The sequence below is a fragment of the Diospyros lotus genome, chromosome 3, assembly GCF_014633365.1.
Source record: "Diospyros lotus cultivar Yz01 chromosome 3, ASM1463336v1, whole genome shotgun sequence".
Lineage (NCBI taxonomy): Eukaryota > Viridiplantae > Streptophyta > Magnoliopsida > Ericales > Ebenaceae > Diospyros > Diospyros lotus.
The window spans coordinates 3,253,950-3,274,444 of NC_068340.1; the positions used below are offsets into that span (position 1 = coordinate 3,253,950).

At 38.5% G+C, this 20,495-nt stretch overlaps 2 protein-coding genes across 2 annotated transcripts; one reads left to right on the top strand and one right to left on the bottom strand.

Annotated features, from left to right (window-relative positions):
• Positions 1-10,502: 10,502 nt before the first annotated feature.
• Positions 10,503-12,877, top strand: LOC127796428 (transcription factor CSA-like). The gene is made up of 4 exons (XM_052328572.1): positions 10,503-10,816; positions 10,965-11,297; positions 11,430-11,837; positions 12,212-12,877. Exons 1-4 carry the CDS (start codon positions 10,798-10,800, stop codon positions 12,544-12,546), a joined length of 1,095 nt encoding a protein of 364 aa, XP_052184532.1. The 5' UTR covers positions 10,503-10,797; the 3' UTR covers positions 12,547-12,877.
• Positions 12,878-15,772: 2,895 nt separating this feature from the next.
• On the bottom strand, positions 15,773-18,857 carry LOC127796253 (cyclic dof factor 3-like). The gene is made up of 2 exons (XM_052328306.1): positions 18,348-18,857; positions 15,773-17,401 (listed from the first exon to the last, which is right to left on the bottom strand). The coding sequence occupies exons 1-2, from the start codon at positions 18,522-18,524 to the stop codon at positions 16,142-16,144; spliced, it is 1,437 nt and encodes a 478-aa protein (XP_052184266.1). The 5' UTR covers positions 18,525-18,857; the 3' UTR covers positions 15,773-16,141.
• Positions 18,858-20,495: the final 1,638 nt, after the last annotated feature.

Here is a 20,495-nt window from a genome sequence, read left to right on the forward strand (position 1 = left end):
GGGGCATTACACAAACAAGGCTTAAATGAATGTATATAAATTAATATCAAAGTCTTGAAGAGAGAAAAATAAAGCACAATTAATATAAATACAAATGTGAATAACAGTAAGATTAAATTATTTCATTCTCGTCCATTAGCCTTCCCTTGATCATCCTTGAGATGTATTTATAGGCTTCCCAAAAGATTTGCCCGAAACTAGCCGTTATTGAGCCGTTGGAAAATGAGAAACTAGCCGTTGGAGATTATCAAAGACATAAACTGTACAAACTAAATAGGTTAGTCGACTGTATTTTCAAATAAAACTAAGGCATAGTCGACAGATGCTCAACCAATTCTACTGATAGTCGACAAACACTTTTACATAGTCAACACATCCAAAATATAAAGAAATTTCATAACATCATACACATACATAGTCAACAAAGGAATTTTCATAGTCGACAGAGCCTGCACAATAGTCAACATATCATAATATAGTCTACAGAAGCTTGGGCATAGTCGACAGATCATAACCCATAGTCGACTATCCCTAGGCATAATCGACAACACTTAAGCACATAGTCAACTATTCATAGGCATAGTCGACAGCACTTATACACATAGTCGACTATCCATAGGTATAGTCAATAGAACACAAACATATAGTCAACTATTCTCTTTATAAAAACTGATCTGTTAAATGATAACATGAAAAAGAATATTTGAATCATAAAATTCTTTAACATTGAACTCTCTTAACTTTATTTCATCATCAAAATACAATTGTTTTTTATCATCAAAATTATATCAAAGGCAAAACATCAGTTGTCTGATAACAAAACTTCTTAAATTATTCATATTCCTTAGATTCTTTGGATGGAAACTCCGATTAATCGAGTATAGACTAACACAAGGGTTATTACCTCATTCGATATAGGGATACTAATGGGAGGATGGTGTGTCATTCGCCATATGACATGAGATGTTGTTAGTAGACCTGTGGGTGGTCGTTGGAAAATGATCAGTCGAATGTGATGCTGATGACTGACCACATGGCTTGGTGGATAATAGTTATGTCATTAGGTTACGATTGATCCTTAGACTTGAATTGGCACAGTTATTTTGTGTATTGGTGTGCGGGATTTGCTAATAAGCCGAATCATCCAATTGGGAGGTGAGAATGTTCATCTGTGTGGTTCCATATTATTGGTATATGGAGACATGTGCTAGTAATAAGATCCATCACCCTCGTTGGTAATTGTTTGGGTGAACGTCCTATATGATCTACTATTAATGCGACGGGATAGTCCTTGGTCAAGACATATTGAAAGTCAGGAAAGATGTTTCTTGATGTGTCATCTAGTCACATTAATGAGGTTTGGCATATAGTTACTGAGTTTGTCACTCCATGGCTCTCATTTAGTTGGGACTTTGGAGAAGTTCCGGAGATAGACCAAAGGGTTGACCGATATCGAAAGTGTTTCGATATTATCTGATTGCTAGCATGTAGTGAATCTAGAAAGTCACTCACCATATAGTATTGCGTTTGGTATCGATATCATGTGTTCAAAATGTTTCTGAAAATGATTGGTCAAAAGTTGACCCTTGACCCCTCTTACCAATAGTGCATAGTGCATAGTATGAAATCAATTATTGATTGCATTGTAATTGGCGGTGGATTGCAAATAGTGTATAGTGCATAGCGTATAGTGAAATCAATTGTTGATTGCACAATAAGAAGGGGCGGCGAATGTGAGAATGGATTGATTTTTTAGAAGAAGAAAATAAGAGGGGGGAAGATTGGATAGAAGGATAAAAGTATGGCCTTTGCCTTTTCTCTCTCATTTCTTCTGACGCTGCTTTCTTTTCCTTCTTCTTCTAAAAAATTATAGAAATTATACCTGTAATTGTTATGCGTATAATTTTGAAACGCGAGCACTGGTGATACTCAAATTCTCTGTGTCTAGCCTAAGAAAAGGTGACCAAAATTGTAGCTTACTACATATAAGGTGTGGACAGAGTAAGACCATGCCACTATAACGTGAGGTGGACACGGTCTCGGTACATAAATAGTTTTTGTACCCTAATCTTATATCGGACAACAGATATGCATTTATTTATGTATTCAATTGTTAAATATGCGTGTTACTTAAATACCTAAGGTATGTATGGCGTGTATATTATATTCCGCTGCATATATTTGATACATGATAAAAAATTTATTTTTGCCTATACCACCGTACTAATGATTCCATTCAAAAGCCTCCAAGCACTTCACAATCTGTTTTGATTTCAAGTTTAAATATTTTATTTTTTTAGCATTAACATTTTTGCTATCAAGTTCCCTTTTTCATTCCTCATAATTAGCCTACTTTTCTTCATATTGACTTGACATCTACTTTCTAGCAGTTACCCATTAAGGCTGGAAGATAATAAATATGATAAATAAATGCATGATTTTCATTATTCAATATGGTAAAAAAGTGATATTGCTACACTAATTACAGGGTTTTGTATACCTATTTATAGACCTAAAATTTATCTATAGATGTATACAATAAATTGTATTATGATTAGAAGATGACGCAAGAAGATAAGTATTCAAATGAGATAAATCTTAATTACAATCAAATTTGACATCATAGTCAAATTTGAAATTCTAATCACAGTCAATTTGAATTCTATGTCACAATTATAACAAATTCTCAATCTTTTGACTCCTCAATAGCTGCCACAACATAATCAAATTTTGTTTCCAACAATCGAGAAATTTTTTCAATTAGGTGAATATCCTCCATGTTTGCTCCATACCTCCTCAACTGATTAACTAGACAATACTTTGGTGAAATATTCTTCATTTGATTTAGAATCCTTTATTTTCAAAGATTCAAACTCAACCCTTAAGGTTTGTAAACCAACCTTTAAGGTTTGTAAACCAACCTTTACCACTTGTAGCAACAAAAATTTTCTTAAACATGTTTAGACCGTACTCACCCAATCTTGGCCTTTGGCCCATGGCCCAAATACCGGCTGAAGCCCTATCCTGGCTTTGTGTCAGTCTATAGCAACATTATCATAGTCGCATACTGGGTATTCTCGCAACTGTTCAAGATCCCATCCTTATTAATGACATATCCCATCCTCATTAATGATGGTTTCGTTGGCACCATGCCACCCTCAGGGAGTCCTGACGGCGCCGGATATCCAATCCTATTACCCTACAAACGCACGACGCATGCATACAAGATGACCTTTCCTCCTCCTATATAAGCCAACTCTCTTCAGAATCAAGATATGTTCTCTTTCTAGCCTACCCATACTCCACTACTTTTACTCCCTAACTCACTTAAACGTTAGAGTGCTTGTAGGTGCCAGCCACCCCTCTATGGATCGATCGCCAGAACCTATCCCTTGCTGTTGCAGACCCACCTCTAATCGCCTTTTTTAGCCAGGAAGGAACAATGTTCTCATTAAGGCACATATGAATAAGAGTAAAAGTTTACCAATCTTTCTTTTGAACCTTTTGCAAAGCATTCATCTTTGATTGGGTAAAAAATACCTCATTTGCAGGCTGTTCAACACCTTGTTCTACTACAACAATCCGATACATCCTGGGACCCTAATAGGGATTTCATATGAATAAACGAGTTGTCATAACTCTTCTTGGTGAGTTTTGGGAATTGAAGGGGAACATATACCTTCATTCATCATTGTTTTCTCATCTTGGAATAGTGCTCTTGTAATACCCGGGAATGATTTGAGACTATAAATAGTATTTGAAGAAGGGTACAAGTGGAATTTTCGAAAAAAAGAGGCTGTAGGGTATACTATCGCTGTTTTAAGAGACCAAATTGATCGAAAGGAGTTCCCCGGACCCTAGATAGCTAAGGGAAATGGAATAATGCCGACGAGTAATATGAGTTATGAATTTAGGTGATAAAAGAAATTGGATCGGGAACAGTTTTTGGTACAACTGTCGACTGGGCTAAGAAAATTGATTCGACGTAGGGAACATCCGAAAAATCAACGGAGTGTCTTGAGGACTTAGATTTTGTATATGAAACAACCCTTGAGCGATTTTGGGTTGAAAAAAATGGATTTAAGGTCAAATCGACCAGCTAGGCCTAAGTGTAATTTTTTAATTTTGCTCGAGGGAGGTCAAGACGATAGATTTTTGGGAATTTCGAGGATAAAATGGATAGTACAAATTTTGTGGGCCTTAGTGGTATGGTTGAATTTATTAGGGGTGTTATAGAAAAGGCAGAAATGCCAATTGAAGAAACTAAGGGGCTAAAGTGCAAATAAGGAAAAATGGTGGTGTGAACGCAACAGGGAAAATCGGTGACCGCCTTCCACGCATGTGGCCGCCGTTTCCGGGGATGGGATGCTGAGGGAGAGCTGGGGGAGGTGCTATACGGCGTGGCAGGTTTTGGGGTATAAATAAGGGCCGAGGGTTTCAAGTTTTTGGCATCAAATTGATCGATTTTGGGAGTGAATTGAAGGCAAGAGATAGAGGGCTTTTGGTCTCGAGGCATCAAGGATCATTTTTGGTGCGGTTTGGTGTGCGTTTGAAGGCTATTCGAAGTTGGCCGAAAAACTCTAGGCGACCGCCTACTGCCACTTGCAACTGCCCGTTTGGGGAACATTTCGGTGTCCTTTCGGCCTGAAAGTTGTGCCATTGGGATTGATTCATCAAGGGCTTTAAGGGGGTACCATTTGTTTGGCCATCGAAGTCGTCGGGGGCGGCCGAAAAATTGGGGAAGAAAGTGGCGCGTGGCTGCATGCGCCGCACTCCACTCGCACCCACGCGCTAGGTGTGTGAGGGCGCATGACAAGGGAATTTTTGATATTTCTTCTTCCAGTATTTATCTTGATTTATTTTAGGAATTATTGTGTTGAAAAATTTGGAAAAATGTTCGAGGAGATAATTATTTTAGAATTATCGAGGTGAAAATTGGGAGAAAAATAGAGGGAATTATGAAAAAATTGAGAAAAATGGATTTTGATACTTCCTTAATTAAATATGATGTTTAGGGAGTATCGTGGCTCGAGGTTGAGTGTAAGTTCAAGTGTTTGTGATTTGGCATGCAAATCGAGGCAGTGCATAAGGATCGAGGCAATCTGAATACATTCGAGGTGAGTGTTCGCCCCCAAAACTTGATTTATTGTGCTTGTTCTATCTGAACATGTGGAGATTTCATGCAAAATGATTTTATGCATGCAAACGATTTAACTTGTGACAGTTGGTTTATGAGGGAGGTTCGTCCCTAAATGTTTTGAAATTGTGTATTGCATTTTATAAAACTGTTGTTTATATGATGTTTTGAATTGTGAAATGTGGCATTGTCTTGTGTTTTGTTGTTCATATAGAATGTCAGCCTAAGATGTTGTTTGGATAGTGTAGCCATAATTCTCTAAGGGTGTGACGGAATAATAGAGGTATCTGGTGCTGGTGTGCATGCCGGGATAGTTGCCTTGGTTTTCATGCCGGGCCATTTGGTCAAGGAAGTTGCATTAGGTCGACTAGGTGGTCCATATTGTATTGTTCATGTGGGATGTCAGCCTACGATATTGTTTGGATAGTATAGCCATAATTCTCCAAGGGCGTGACGGAATAATAGGGGTATCTTGTGTTGATGAGTATGCCGGGATAACCGCTTTGGTTTCCGTGCTAGGCCGTTTGGTTAGAGAAGTTGCACTAGGATGACTAGGTGGTCCATGTAAAAATTTGGAGTTCGGATTGTGTGGTGGTTCCTGGATGCTTAGAGTGAGAACGTAATCTCTGATGTAAATGTGGTGAGCCGGGTTTTTGCGTTGATGTGACCCTCCTAGGTCGGGAGTTGATAACGATTGTTTCCGAGATGTTGGACCCTCTTAAGTTAGAATTGCGTCGTGTTGATGTGTTGATATGGTGGCATAGCTTTTAGAGAGATTGCTCTTTTCTCGTGATAGAGTTAAGTGCTTGGAATTTTCTTGAGCTAGGGCTTATCGGGTGTATTGATTTATTTCAAGTCTTGCATTTATTCATGAAAAATGTGTTTTTGAACTCTCACTTAGATGATTCATCATCTAATATGGACTTTGTCTCTAAAATATTCATACGTTCCAAATGAAGGTAGTAGTGCGAAGGGAAAGGGAATTGTCGAAGAGTGATGGCGATTAGTGGATAGTTTACTTTATCCCATTTTCAATTATGTAGTTAATTTTGATGACGTCATGTAAACGTTGGTTCGACTTTATATTATGAATAAAGTGGTTTCGATTGTGTCTATTGAGGTTTTGATCTAGCTTTCGCATTTGAGATGATGTACCTATTTTAGTTATTGATAGTTTATAGTTGATATACCGAGAAGGTGTAATGGAATCTTTGGGAAATAATTTTGTGTTAAGTTTTCGTTGATTGAAAAAAAAATATATATCTCCAAAATCTTACGTCACCTGTCGCTCCAAATAAATGGGTGTTACAGCTCTATTTTTTGTGACATTGACATGGTGGCGATCCTTCCGAAATCATTAGGCAAGGGGCACTGAAGGAATAATAGGAAAAGTCAAATGGATCATAAGGCTCGCTCTGATATCATCTTGTTTGAAATCAATTTTTTCGATCAAAAACAGAACACAAGAACATGCAACAAATTCTGATTTTCCTCTCCTCTGCGTATTCATTTTTCCAACTAATATACCAACACAAACCAGACTCCCTACATAACCAATATATAGAAAACTGAACAGTCTTAACCACATAAAAATAAATATGCTAATAATAGCCAAATACAAATTTACTTCTCAACAACAAAGGGTTCTCCTTGCCCCTTGGGGCACAGTCAAGTGATGGAGGGGGTTGTAAAGAGCAGTCATGCTAAAAACTGTTAGTGTGGGATCAATTTTTGAGGGAAGTAATTTTTTTTAGGGGTGGTTTTTGGTAAGTGTCAGTAGACGCAGTCCCCAACCCTGTTTATTTGGGCATATCCCACGATTTACCTCTTTCGTGATGATCTAAGGGCGGATTCGGTGAGAGACGCGAGTGATGACACGTAATAATAATAAAAAAAAAAACAGAGGGTTCTCCTTGCCATATACAGAAGAATATAACACTGCAAAAATGAAAATTTTTCCCTATGAATCCCGGATAAACTATCATTGTCTTATAAAAACATTAGTTTATAGTTTCAAATTTTTTATGTTTTATCTTCTACCCTCCACCCATCCCTCACAAAAGTGAGATCTATTAATGAACGTTTCTTTAAATTATTAATGATATATAATTCTTCTTATCAGAATATTGTGGCAAACTGGCAGTGTCTCAGCCAAGTGATTATTTGACCTTTTTAATTAATTAATAAGCTATTAGACGAACCAATTAACAAACTCCGTCGGTTTGGAACATAAGAAGCAACAAAATGTGCCACCTTGATGAAGTAATTCCCCTTGGTTTCTGCCATTAACAAATCATGTCTCTTTTGGGTTGGTTCACCTTCTTAGTCATTCTTGCTGTTTTCTAGCGCCAGCAGGAAAGTGAGATGATAACTAACCAACTCTTTTCCTAATCTCTTGTCTGAAAATCCAAATTAAATGGGAAATTTGTTGTCTACTTTCTAGGGTTTCTGTCTAACTGCAGCTGATGTGACTAACCATAAAATTTGGGTAATAAGCCAAAGGGAATAGGCCGCCATTAATTTGTATGATTTAATAATGATATATAGACGTTCATCTTCTGATACAAGTTAGGGTTTGTCATAATGTTTACTTTTATTTTCCATTGAATCTGTGGATGAAATAATTAATTTTCCTAGTCGTACAAATGTGTTGCAATTTCCCAATGTTGTGTTTTGCCATTCTCATGAAACATGTTTGACATAAATTGGTTTACCAACATGACTGCAGTGGCATTGTTTAAAGTCACAGGCATGCACATATGGATGATAACATCACAGAAAATTCTTTAAATTCTTTTACAGCATTATAAGGAGTAAAGACAATTAATCTGCTCGCCAGTACCCAAGGCTGTTTGTTTATATCATGTCATGTCATGCCATGCATGCATGGGTGAAGGATCATAAATGATGATGAGATGAGCTAATTAAACACAGCAAATAATAATAAAAAAGATTGCACAAGTATATAAATATGTGTGTGTGATAGATAAAAACAAAAAAGTCACATGCATGCACATACATAAATGATGGTATATATACATATATATGTACGTATGTTCTGAAGAACTGAGTCCCCCAAAGAAGGGAACATTAATGACGTGGAAGACATGGATGCCTCCATTGACTGGATGTAAATAGGAATGGGTGTCTATCCTCTTATGGCTTTTTCACACACACATATATATATATATTTTATGGGTGTCAAATTAGTTTTTTTTTTTTTTTTTGAGGTGTTTTGGTTGGTTGGTTTGTTTCCCCAAGTGAGATCATGATGGTTCAAAGTTTTTCCACCAATGGTGGGTTCAGTTCACTGAAAATGTAGTACATTCCTCTTTATATTATTTACTCTACTGCCTCATTAAATGAAACCCCTGCCACTTTTCTACTGAACCAGAGCACTGTATAAATGATATATGTAGTGACTATCCTAAAAGATTGGATTTATATGTCACATGAAATGCTTCAATATTTTAAGAAACTTTGTTATAGAACTGTTCTTTTCTTAATATTGAAACTTGCTTTGTATCCCATTAGTTAGGTAACAATTTCAATTTCTCTTGTCAAGTTAATCTCTTTGTTTCACATGAGAAATTATTTTGCTCATATAACATACAATTAATTAAATATTGACTTTCCTTTAAGAAATAAAAGTATAAAATCCTTATACCGGTAAAAACACTGACAAAAAATCCTTAGTATTGGAAAAGTTACCAGAGGTCCAAAGTTGCAGGCAGAATGGGAGTCTGGACCCACCATTAAAAGATAAAAATTTAAGAGTTTTCACCATGCATGGACAGTAAAGGTGGAAAAAAAATTAATCAAATAAAACAATAACACAATATATTGCGATCGATGTTATTTGTCCTGATGGTTCGGACAATGAGATACATGTAAGCTTGGAAGAAGGAACTTGTATCAGTGTATGTTTAGTCGCCTTCCATGAAAGGCACAATCCATGCGTGGTAATCAGAATCTTTAATCAAAGGGAGTTTGGCTTTTCCATTTCAATCTATAATGTGGACAACAGAAAAGTTAAGAGTGAAATCATCTGACTGAGTTCAAACTTCATCTCCCTTGGATTGATTCTTGATATTACTGTATTCCTAAAGAGACATAGATAAACTGAAAATAAAAGAGGTTTTTTTTTTAAAAAAAAAATCTATATAGGAAAAAACTCATAAAGAATGATATATTTTATCATTCTAATATACTACAACTAGGTTTTTTAATTAATATAAAAATTATATACTTTGTAACTTTTTATATTCATCCATTGTAAAATAAATGTTTTTTGACAGTTGTTTGTATTCATAGACAATTATTGATATATTTTTTTTAATATTTTACGTATGAAGATTTGTGAGGAGCTGATTTTTCATGAATTGTCTAATACATATTTTCCATGCTTTTTTTTCCAGTAGTGTTGGTGCATGCATGACCAAAATTTGATGGGAGTACAAGACAGGATGAGTGATGACCGCTGCACAGCTGGTGCTGGGTTTTGAGAGGCAACACTGTGTATACACACACACACACAAACATATATATATATATATGTATCTTTATCAGGTGGGAGCCCTAGTTTAACCTGTGTGAAACTAAAAAAGAGTGATGGAGATGGGGGAAGACTAGTAGGTTATGTACTTGGATTGACAGGGTTGCCAATATCATGCTCTCATTTTCTTCTCTCCATGACAAGCAAGTTTTCCAGACCTATGCAGACCCAAAACAGGAGAAATCACATATATTATTATATATGTGAAATATATATATATAATGAATAATAAATAAATCTGTCTGTCTATGCAGACCCTAAACAGGAGAAATATTCACATTAATATTTAATAAGTAATAAATGAATCTGTCTATTTATTTGTTTTCTAATTGATTTAATTATTTTTGGCTTATCCTATGGGTTTTCTTTTCAAAGAAGGAAAATCTAGAAATTTTTGTTCCACCTTCTACCTTTTATGTTTAACCTGCTTGTGTGATAATAATATATAAAAAAGTTTAACAAAAAATAATACTATGAACAAAAGTCATTTATGAGTTAAAATTCATGTAATTTTCTTATTTTGGTAATTAATATTAAATAATGTATACAAGCCGAGGCTTGGTGTAAGTTTACAAACAGGGAAAGCTTCCTTGTCACAGGGAGGAGAGACAACCTAAGAATCTTCACACACAGAGAGAGAGAGAGAGAGAGTTTCTCTGTGTTCACACGTGTGATGATGAGGGATTTAGTTAAAAAGTTGGACAAAAATGTGTAATAACAGGAGAGAAAATAAATGAAAAGAGTTAGCTTTCTGGTCAGTGTGAGGTCAGTCAGAGTGGTTAACTCCTCAAAAACAAACCCCCCCCCCCCCCCCCCCCTTATCTCTATGAATAGAATAGAGCTTCTAGCTGCTTGCTTTGCTAGCCCGAAACACCTTGCTGTTTTTAGCTCTTTCTAGTTTTCTCATCCCCACTGCAATCTCCTGCTTTCTCCTTCTCCTTTTCACTCTCTTTTCCCATCAAACAAACAAACTTCCCCTTCCCTTCCCTGCTTCTCTTTTTCAGTTTTTTTTTTCATACACATATATGATGATGATGATGATGATGATGCTCATGAAGAAGAAGACTTTGTAACAGTTCTCACAACAGCATATGTCAGAGCAGAAATGAAGGCATGGCAAACAGGTGTGTTTTATTTGCACCAGCAGACTGCTTCACAAATGGCATCCTAAGCTGTAACCTAGCTCCTCTTCTTCTTCAAATACTCTTAGCTCCTCCTACTCATCTTCTCTCTTCATCTTGCTGCTTGCTTGTATGGGGATGCTTTTTGCAGACATGGCTTCTCTCTCTATTTCGCCAAGCTCTAACTCATCTTCCTCCGAAAGCTGTGGCACCAAGGCCTCTGAGATGGACTACAACACTGGAAGAGCTTCCTGCAGCGGCGCTGATCATGGGATTGGGGAAAATAACATTGATCTGAATGCCAGCTTAAGCGAAGAAGATCAGAAGCCTAGCCCCGAAAGTGGCGGCTGCAGCGGCGCCCAGTCCAAGTTGTGTGCCCGAGGCCATTGGAGGCCTGCGGAGGATTCAAAGCTCAAGGAACTCGTTGCCCTTTACGGCCCTCAGAATTGGAACCTTATAGCCGAGAAGCTTGAAGGAAGATCAGGTAAATAACAAACCAAGTGGAAAAGAAAAGGAAAACCTGTTTCTTCTCCTTCTTCTTCTTTTTGCCTTACTTTTGTGGTTGTTTGTTTGCTTGTTCTTGTTGATGTATGTGTGTGTGTGCGCGTGTGTGAAGGCAAGAGCTGTAGATTGAGGTGGTTCAACCAGTTGGACCCGAGGATCAACAGAAAAGCATTCAGCGAGGAAGAAGAGGAGAGGCTAATGGCAGCACACAGGCTGTACGGCAACAAATGGGCCTTGATTGCAAGGCTTTTCCCCGGAAGAACCGATAATGCAGTGAAGAACCATTGGCATGTTATAATGGCCAGAAAGTATCGAGAACAGTCCAGCGCCTACCGGAGGAGGAAGATACAGGCTCAATCTGCAGTAGTCATCGCAAGAGCCGACCAAGATCCACCCTTTATCTACAAAGCAGAACCTCCACCGCCGTCGCCGCCATTCTGCATCAACCTCTCCGGCGGAGGGGGCCTTTGCATCCCACCACCACCTCCTCCATTTGCAGCTTCTTCTGGTTTTCTCCCTGGTAAAACATGTCTTGTTTGATCCGTGTTTCTGTCCCCTGCAGTTTCAGTTTGTGCATTTGGGTTTTTGCGCTGCTTCCCATTGGTTTTGTTCCCATTTACCATATATCCTCTCTTCAAACCTTTCTACTGCGGAACTACAGTTGATCGTCTTCTGCCCTCCTAACCTTTTGCTTCTCTACTCCACTCTATATGGCCTAATTAATGCTAGTACTCTCTCTCTCTCTCTGAAAGTAATTAATATATAATACACACACGCACACACACATATATATTTATGCGTGTGTGAATGTATTTGTGGGTGTTTCTCCTAAGGAAGCTAGCTAGGTGGGTGGGGTAGAGAGCTTTGATATTTGTGAATGTGATTGTACTGCAGGTCTTAAAAGCCAAGAGGAAGGGATTTGCAGCAGCAGCAGCAGCAGCAGAAGAGCTTTGGGTTTGGATATAAGGCCAAGGGAAGAGCCAAGAACAGGAGGAAGAGTGTCTAATTATTTGTATGGATCCAACCAACCCCCATTAATCGCTGCAATGCAACAGTCGCTTTTCCATCATCATGACAATACTACTTACTATTACCCTTCTTCCTTCTTCTCCTCCTCTTCTGATTCTCCAACGCCACAAGCTTCAGTTTCTGAGGCAGAAGACGCCAGTCCTTTTGACTCCATTGCTCCTACCTTCATAGACTTCCTCGGAGTAGGCGCTGCATCATGATCAGATCGATCACCAAGATACAATTCATTTCGGGCCAGCCGTCTCATCTCTCTGACTCTTGTGTAAAACACTATTTAGCTAATTAAGAGAGGCAAATCAAACGGAGGAGACAGATCCATCGTAGAGAAAAGATCAGAAGAGTTTGTTTGATTTTGCGACAGTTAAAAGAATCGATGATGATAATTAACCCGTCTTCTTCTTCTGTCATTAATTTATTAATTTCCTTTTTGCGTGAATTATTTCCTTATATATATATATATAATTGGAGCAAACCCAGATTGGGTTTTGCTCTAATTAACTTGTTGGATGAGATTGATTATGAAGGCGGCAAGAAAGACAAGTCTCTAAAAGAGGGCATGGAACAATATTTCCATGACATACATCCTCTTCATTTGAGATCTCTCATGTGCCTGCAACTTTTCAGTCACAATTTCTTGCTGTGCATTGGCAGCAACTGCTACATTTACATAATGCGCGCGCGCGCACACACACACACACACACACATATATATATATGTATATTTATATATTTTATCCTTGGCTCAGCAGAGCAGAGCAGAATCTTCTCAGCTACAGGAGGTTCATGCGGCCCACGTGGGAATGGGATATATGTGTGTGTGTGGATTAGGTTTGGCTGGGTGGCTGGCTGGCTTAATTGGCTTGATGAAAATGGAAGGTGAAAGGAAGATAGAAACGATGAAACAAATTAAACATGCTCGCCAATCAGCAAGTTCCTCAACTCATGGACTTCAATGGACCCTCATCCTTTTCAATGTCATGCTTTTGGAACCAGCAACCAAGTACTGTCTCTGCCTATCATCACCACCCATCCTCCTACTGTCTTTCAACTAAACCATTGAATAACTCGAAATTATGTATTATCATCCATGCGAATAATAAATACATAACAAAATATTATTGAATTACAATACCATATCAACATTATAGTGTGACATCATGTTTATATTAAATATTTTCTGCCTGACCGCCTGAAGCAAAGCCCATGGCAAGTTCCACTCATGAAGCAGGCCGTTGGCAAGGGAAGGAGAAGAGATGTTTGGGGGTTTTGGGATCACAGTTGGGCCAAAAATGAGTAGGCCGTATAAGCCCATAAACTGTTATGAAGCCCTAAAAGAGCCCAATCAATCAGCCCCGAGTCCTGGGCAATAACCTACTCCATAATAAATTTTTTTATATTATTTATTTTTTTATGAGTGGTACTAGTCTATTTACTGAGACCCAACCAACCCAAAGCTAATATTTTAAAGAAAATCATTGCTGCAGTACTTAATATTAATTTGTTTATCTGAGACAAAAATTGTAAGAGAAAGGCGTGTAAGCAATTCACTTATTATTATTATTATTATTATTATTATAACAATAGCACATGCAATATAAAATAAGAATAAATGGTTAATTCCTCTCTGCTTTACCCCAAGTATAACATACTCTTCATCAAGTATATTGAACTGTCTACTTATACACTCTTCATATAATGTTCATGCTATTATCTAATACATAATATAAGATAGAATTTTTCCTTAACTAGGTTTGGATTAAAAACCTTAAAAGAAAAGAAAGGGGAAAGTCTATTTATTGTCTCTCTTTTTTTTTTTTATCATGGAATCCAAGGTCTTCTCCCACCACTTGCAGGGAATGGAAAAAGTTGGGGCACCTTTATATTGGATTGGGTTGGGTTGAAGCGTCTTTATAGGTGGGAAAGTGAAGGGACATTCCCACCCTTCCACCTTGGAAAAAGCTTACTTTTTTCTTTTACTTACTTTTCCAAGCACCATTAGGGCAAGATATGGTGCAGCTGACATGCCTCATCTTCCCATGGATTTTGGCCCTCCATCCACTGATCAAACATCATCATCACCATCAGCTCAGATTTATCTATTTCTCAACTTCTTGGGGGTACTTAATTGCTTGTCCTCTTAACATGGCCTATAATTAGGCATGACTGTTAGGGGTGTGGTTGGTATAATCAGAATGGTTATTGGACTTGTTAGGGTATTAGTAAGTTATATGAATATATTATTATCAACTATTAACATTCAAAAATATTAAATTAAAATAATGAGTATGAGTCCTCTTATAAGGATGCACTGGGTTGAGCTTCATCGTATTGTAATTTCTTCCTTATGGATTCTTAAATTCATGTCACACACACACACACACACACACACACGTGTGTGTGTGTGTGGGTTATAAGGATTGGTTGAGATTGACAATGGAGTTGCAACTGGGTAGCAGCTAGCCAAGGTTTCCTTCAAGAAAATGTATCTTAGTGGCATTTCATGTTGTTCACTGATTTTATTTGGGTTATGACAATAGGGCATACTGTCATAGTGGAAGAAATTCCACACGCAAGCCCAATTTAAGGAGTTTGTGGGGTTTGTGTCATCAAGGCTTTCATTTTCTAAGGATAACCATTATATTATGATTGCAACATTTCATAATTATTATAAGCAAAAAGTAAATAAAGAAAAAGAGAGTCACATCCTCTATCTTTATATTGTTATTTACGACTTAAATATTAGTTTATGGTTTCTTAATTAATAGGGGAAGAAGAAGAAGAAAGAGGGGAAGGGTGGTGGTTATGATGATGAGAAAAGAGAAGGAAGAAGCAAGCGAAAGGTCCCATTCCCATTCCCATTCCACATGCAATGGGTCCCCCTCACAACTCATTTTATGCTGAAGATGTGGCTGATAACAGCACTGAAATATCTCCATGTCTCTCCTCCCTGCCTTGCCTCAGCGATCATTCATCACAGGAACAGATATCATCTGCCCCTGCCCCTGCCCCCGCCTCCATCGCAATTTCGTTCTTTCCAATAACCAACCCCCCCCCCCCAAAAAAAAAAAAAAAAAAAAATGAAAAGAGAGAAGTTGTAACAGGGCCGAGATTTTCCCACAGAACATTCCAAACCAAAGGAAAATGCCAAAGAAAGAGAGCTTTTTTATCCTCAGTTCCTGAGATCCATTTGGCCCGAAAGAGAGAGGCTTGTTGGCCTATTGTGACAAATATTCAAGTTTATCTGCACGGCTTGTGAGGGCCTACAATAGTCCAATTAATGAATGCCCCAACCTTTCTCCCCACTGAGATTTTGGTCACTGCTTCCACTCCCACTTGCCCCATATATATCTAAAATTATATTGTTAATTATTACGATAAACAAACAAACAAACGCGCACCTGAAGCTAAGTTAACTAAGCACAGGATATTAAGTTGACAAGAAATTGTTGATTGATTTGGATTAACATGCATGCTTATTCCAAAGGGTACCAGTTCAAGAATCTCAAGAGTTTTTCCTCCTTGCTATGCTTGTATATAGCTATGTACAACAACACTTGCACTTAATCTTCTTACTGTCACAGCAAAAAGAAAGGACATATATATATATGGAGAGAGAGAGAGCATTGGCGGGGTGGGGGGGTGTTAATTAAAGATCCTGCCGCAATTATGGGGGTCAATAATCAAGTTCAACACGCGTTGCTGTTCTGCCTAGCAAAACTGCCGATGAAGAAATTTTTTCGGCTTTCGGATTGGATCTGCAATAAGAATGAGATTTCAGTAGTCTCAAGTCAACAGTCACTGCACGCTCTCATGGAAGTTGAGTGATCGGGACAAGGCTGCGGGGTTGGTTTGCATCACCAGAGATGTCTCGGTCATGTGTCTTCGCTCGTCACCCTTCGATTGGAAGGTCTTAAACAGGCCTCTGCCATTCATCGCATCCGCCTTTTCGCTCTTAAACCCGAGAGTTGACCATATAGAGCTCTTTGCAGCTTCGCTTGGATCGTCGATCCTCAGGGTCTTTGGAATCCAAACACAGCTCCCCCGGGAGTTCTCTTTTGAGGCCTCTTCTTTGCCTGAGTTTGATGGCTTGAGCATGTCATCTTCCCTTGGATGTTTCCCCAAGGCTGGAGAATTAGGCGACGAAATGGGAGGGGAAAGCCAGGTCATGTTCCAGGATCCGGGTAGGGAAGGACCCCAATAAGGTGGCGCTGAGTAAATTGTTATAGGATAGCCCAAAGGGCCAAAATTAGGCCGAGGCATCGCAGGGTTCCATTGAGACGAATTCCATGGACAAGGCCATGCAAAGGGCTGGATATTTGATATGGCTGATTCTTGCAAAACCGAGTCGCTTCCCTTGTCTACTGAATCTGAAACTGTGATCGAAGACCTACTTGAGTAACCAACCCCATCTTCTCTCCCTCTGCTGGAAACACAAGTTTTCTGTTCCGGTCTGTGAATTCTGTTCTGGCCACAATTCTGTGACTTCTCTGCATTGCTTAATGCAGAAGCCGGGGATTCGCCGAGAGGCGTGTCTGAGCCGAAAGCAAAGACAGTGTCATTGGATGTTAAGGCAGCAGCAGGGTGGTGAATCCCATTGGCAGCCCCTTCTCTGGCAGCTTGGAGGGCTTCTGAGACCATCATGTGTCGATAATACGAGGCAGAGGAGCTCTTGTTCTTGCGCCGACCAGAGCCAACCGGGACGTTCCTCATCGTCCCTCCATCTGTCCAGTATCGCTGACAGTTTTTGCAGAAATGTCGGGGCTGGTTAACGTTGTAGTTGTTGTAGTAGCAGAACTTGGTGTCCATGCTACTGCAACGAGGGCATGGAAGTATTTTGTCCGGCTTCTTGTGAATCCTCTCTTGCGAAACGCTACTTTCACTCTGCTCATTGCTCTTGGGAACTTCGGGTGAATCGCCTTCCTTGTCGACGGAGGGCGTTCCCGGGTCCGGGTCCTCATCAAATGATATTGCTGGATCTTTTAGCTCTTCTGCACTGGGGTTGGAGCTACTATCCTCCTTTTCCGCCTTCTCGGCGATTTCACTTTCCGAAGGTATCTGAAATCTCGAATGGAATTGCCATCACAAATAAGACCCAGCAGAAGCTATAAGCAGTAACAATGAATTGATGAACAAGTACTTTCTTCCTTATGATTTAAGGGTAATTTAGATTTAAATTGACAAGAACTAATTGATCATACATCATAAACGGACGATCGGATGCCTCTAGATAGATAAGAGAATTGTGACAAACCAAAGCCTTGAAGGAACAATTCATTAGTGCCTCAGCTGCCTAATAGAGGCATAGAAACAGAGTAATCCAGAGCAGGGGAAATTTATAAAGAAGAGGATGCACGAATTCAGATTCTTAAATTAAGGAAAATTATTCCGACTTAATAAGAATCAGCTCAACCCAGTAGAATTTACAGAGAAGTTGATGTGAAGAAGCATGCAAATGCATCGATCAGCGAATTCCAGATCAGTTAAATTAAAAATTTGAACGGGCTGACTGCTACAGAAAGTCTTGGGGTTGGAAAAACAGAAAGTTTAACGCAGAGAGAAAAGACTAAATGGAAGTTTTTCTTTCTTTTTGACCTCAGAGTAACAAAAATGATGCTTGACCAGGTTTAAGCAGTAAACCAGCCATAGCTGACATCTCATCTAGAGATTTAGGGTATAGTTAACGTTGATACTGATCGTCAAAAACTTCAAAGAAACCCCAAAGGCCAAAAAGCTGCAAATTGTGTTCTTAAATAGCCCTTTTTGCTTATAAAGAAACCCTTGCAAAAGAGAAGGAAAAAAAAAAAAACACGAAGCATAAACCTAGCTGATAATCCACAAAAAGGAAGGATGGGAAATCTCAAGGATGAGAAAGTGCGATCGAAATATTACTGGTTTCGTAACAGATTGAATGAAATGCAGATGAAAATCTGGGAAAACAGAGATCGACCCAGTACCAGTTTTGCTCTCATTTTAGGCAAATACATGGAACCCAAATCAGTACCTTGCTGTCTTCTTCATCTGCGTCTCCAACTCTGCTGCAATTCTTGTCTGCCGGAGAGACAAGCTGGTTGAAATCAGGAGGGTGACCAACCGCAACGGCGGAGGCGATTTGGTCGGCAGGAAGCAATGGAATGGTCTTTCCGAACAGCCTGATCGCCGGGTCCTTGAGTTCCGACATTTCTGTCCACTTCTCGGCTTCCTATTTCTTTTCTTTTCCTTTGTCTGTTTTGGATCAAATTTTGTTGGGTTCCGCTCTTTCTCTCTCCGGACCTTGACGGACGGACGGACGGACGGACGGATGGCTGGCTGGCTATCTCTCGAAAGAAGAGTGAGTGTTTGAGTAGTAGCTGCTTTGCTTGGCTTGGCTTTGCTTTGGTTTGGTTTGCTTGGAGTAGAGGAGATGATTCTTTCTGATTTTGGTGGGTATAATTAGAGGCGAGGGGATGCCACATCAGCGGAGGGCGGGGCAGTCTCAGCCACAAGTTCCTTTGTGGCAGGAGATGAGAGATCTTTCTTTGGGTTTGGGTCGTTGTTTGATTCCCCCACACTCGTGTTTGTTTTTCTCAAAGGGGGGTCTCTCAGTGCCTTTTCCATCTCCTCCTCTGTCCATCTCAGCACTTCCCCTTTTTCCACTCCCAATTCACTACCCATTTATTCTTCCCTCCCGGGAAGGTGAAAATTAATCCACCCCCCGCACCTCTCAATTCTCAGTGCATTTAATCAAGTGATCCCGGCCGGTTGATCCATTAGGACCCCAGCCATCCCGTGGTCTCCAAAGGCATAGCTAGAATTAATTAACGCCATTATGTAAACATGGATCATCAATAAAGGGAGGAAACCACCAATTCCCCAAAACATATTTATATTCTTGAACTTTTGTGTGTTGTTTTTTTAAGAAATTTTAAATTTTTTATGTTTTTAAATGTCTTTCCAAACTTAGGTCAAAAGCGTATTTATATTCTTAAACTTTTCGTAATTATAAATATACCCTTAAATTGTGTAAAATCACTCATTTAAACATCTGATCAACAAGTGATATGGATACGCACTGACGTAATAGTTTTCTAACGTCTCCTCAACTCCCACTCTCTCTCTCTCTAGTTGCATCTCCTCTCTCTTTGACGTCTTCTCCAATTGGGCTTCGTAGGTTGGTTTGGTTAGACAGTCACTAACGTACTCGAGTAGATGGTCACCCTGTCATTTTTTTTTTTTTTTTTTTGGGGGGGGGGGGGGGGGGATTCAAAACTAAGACCAATTTGGAGGTAGCATTTCTTGAAGGAGACATGAAAGAGACACAAGAGATGCAGAAGATGGAGAAGACGTAGTTGGGAAGAGACAGAAAGAGTTGAGAAACACTGGAGAAAGAAAGGATGAGCTAAGAAAATATCGTCGGAGAGAGAGAAAAAATTGAGGAGACACCAGAGAAAGATGAGATGTCGGGAATAGAGAGAATGCGTGTATGAGCTAAGATGTAAAAAAATTATCGTGTCAACACGTGTGCATATCATTTATTGATCAAGTATTTAAATTAATTATTTTACTTAATTTATGAGCACATTTAAAATTACAAAAAATTTAAAATTTCACACAAAAAAATATAAAAGTTTACGAGTATAAAAATATTTTTGTCTTTCAAGTTACATTTAAAATCACAAAATTTTAAAATTTCACAAAATAAAATATAAAATTTAGGGAATATAAATATTCTTTTAACCAACCATTAATCCTTGGAATCTTCCCACTTTTTGCAGGCTTTTAGATCACTTAAAAGTGTGCTATTACATTATTTTATGATTAATTCCCCATTCTTGCTGTGGAACTGTCCAACATGATGATTGGTTTTGTTGCGTGATTGAGTGTGGATGCTTCAGTTGTTGTACATTGCGGTCATGATTTTGTACCTTTCTCGTGTTCGGTTGTAGGAAATATTTTTTAAAATTATATAATTTTAACATTTTATTATGTTTCTAAAATCAATAATATTCACTTCCCAAAAATTTTAAAACATTTTTCTTGATATTTTATAATTAGTGATATAGAGTTAAAATTTTGGACAATTGAATTTTTTATTTTTTGATTGAATTTTTTATTTTTGATTGAAGATTAGATAATTTTATAAAAAAATAAAAAATATTTTGTAGCCCCCAGG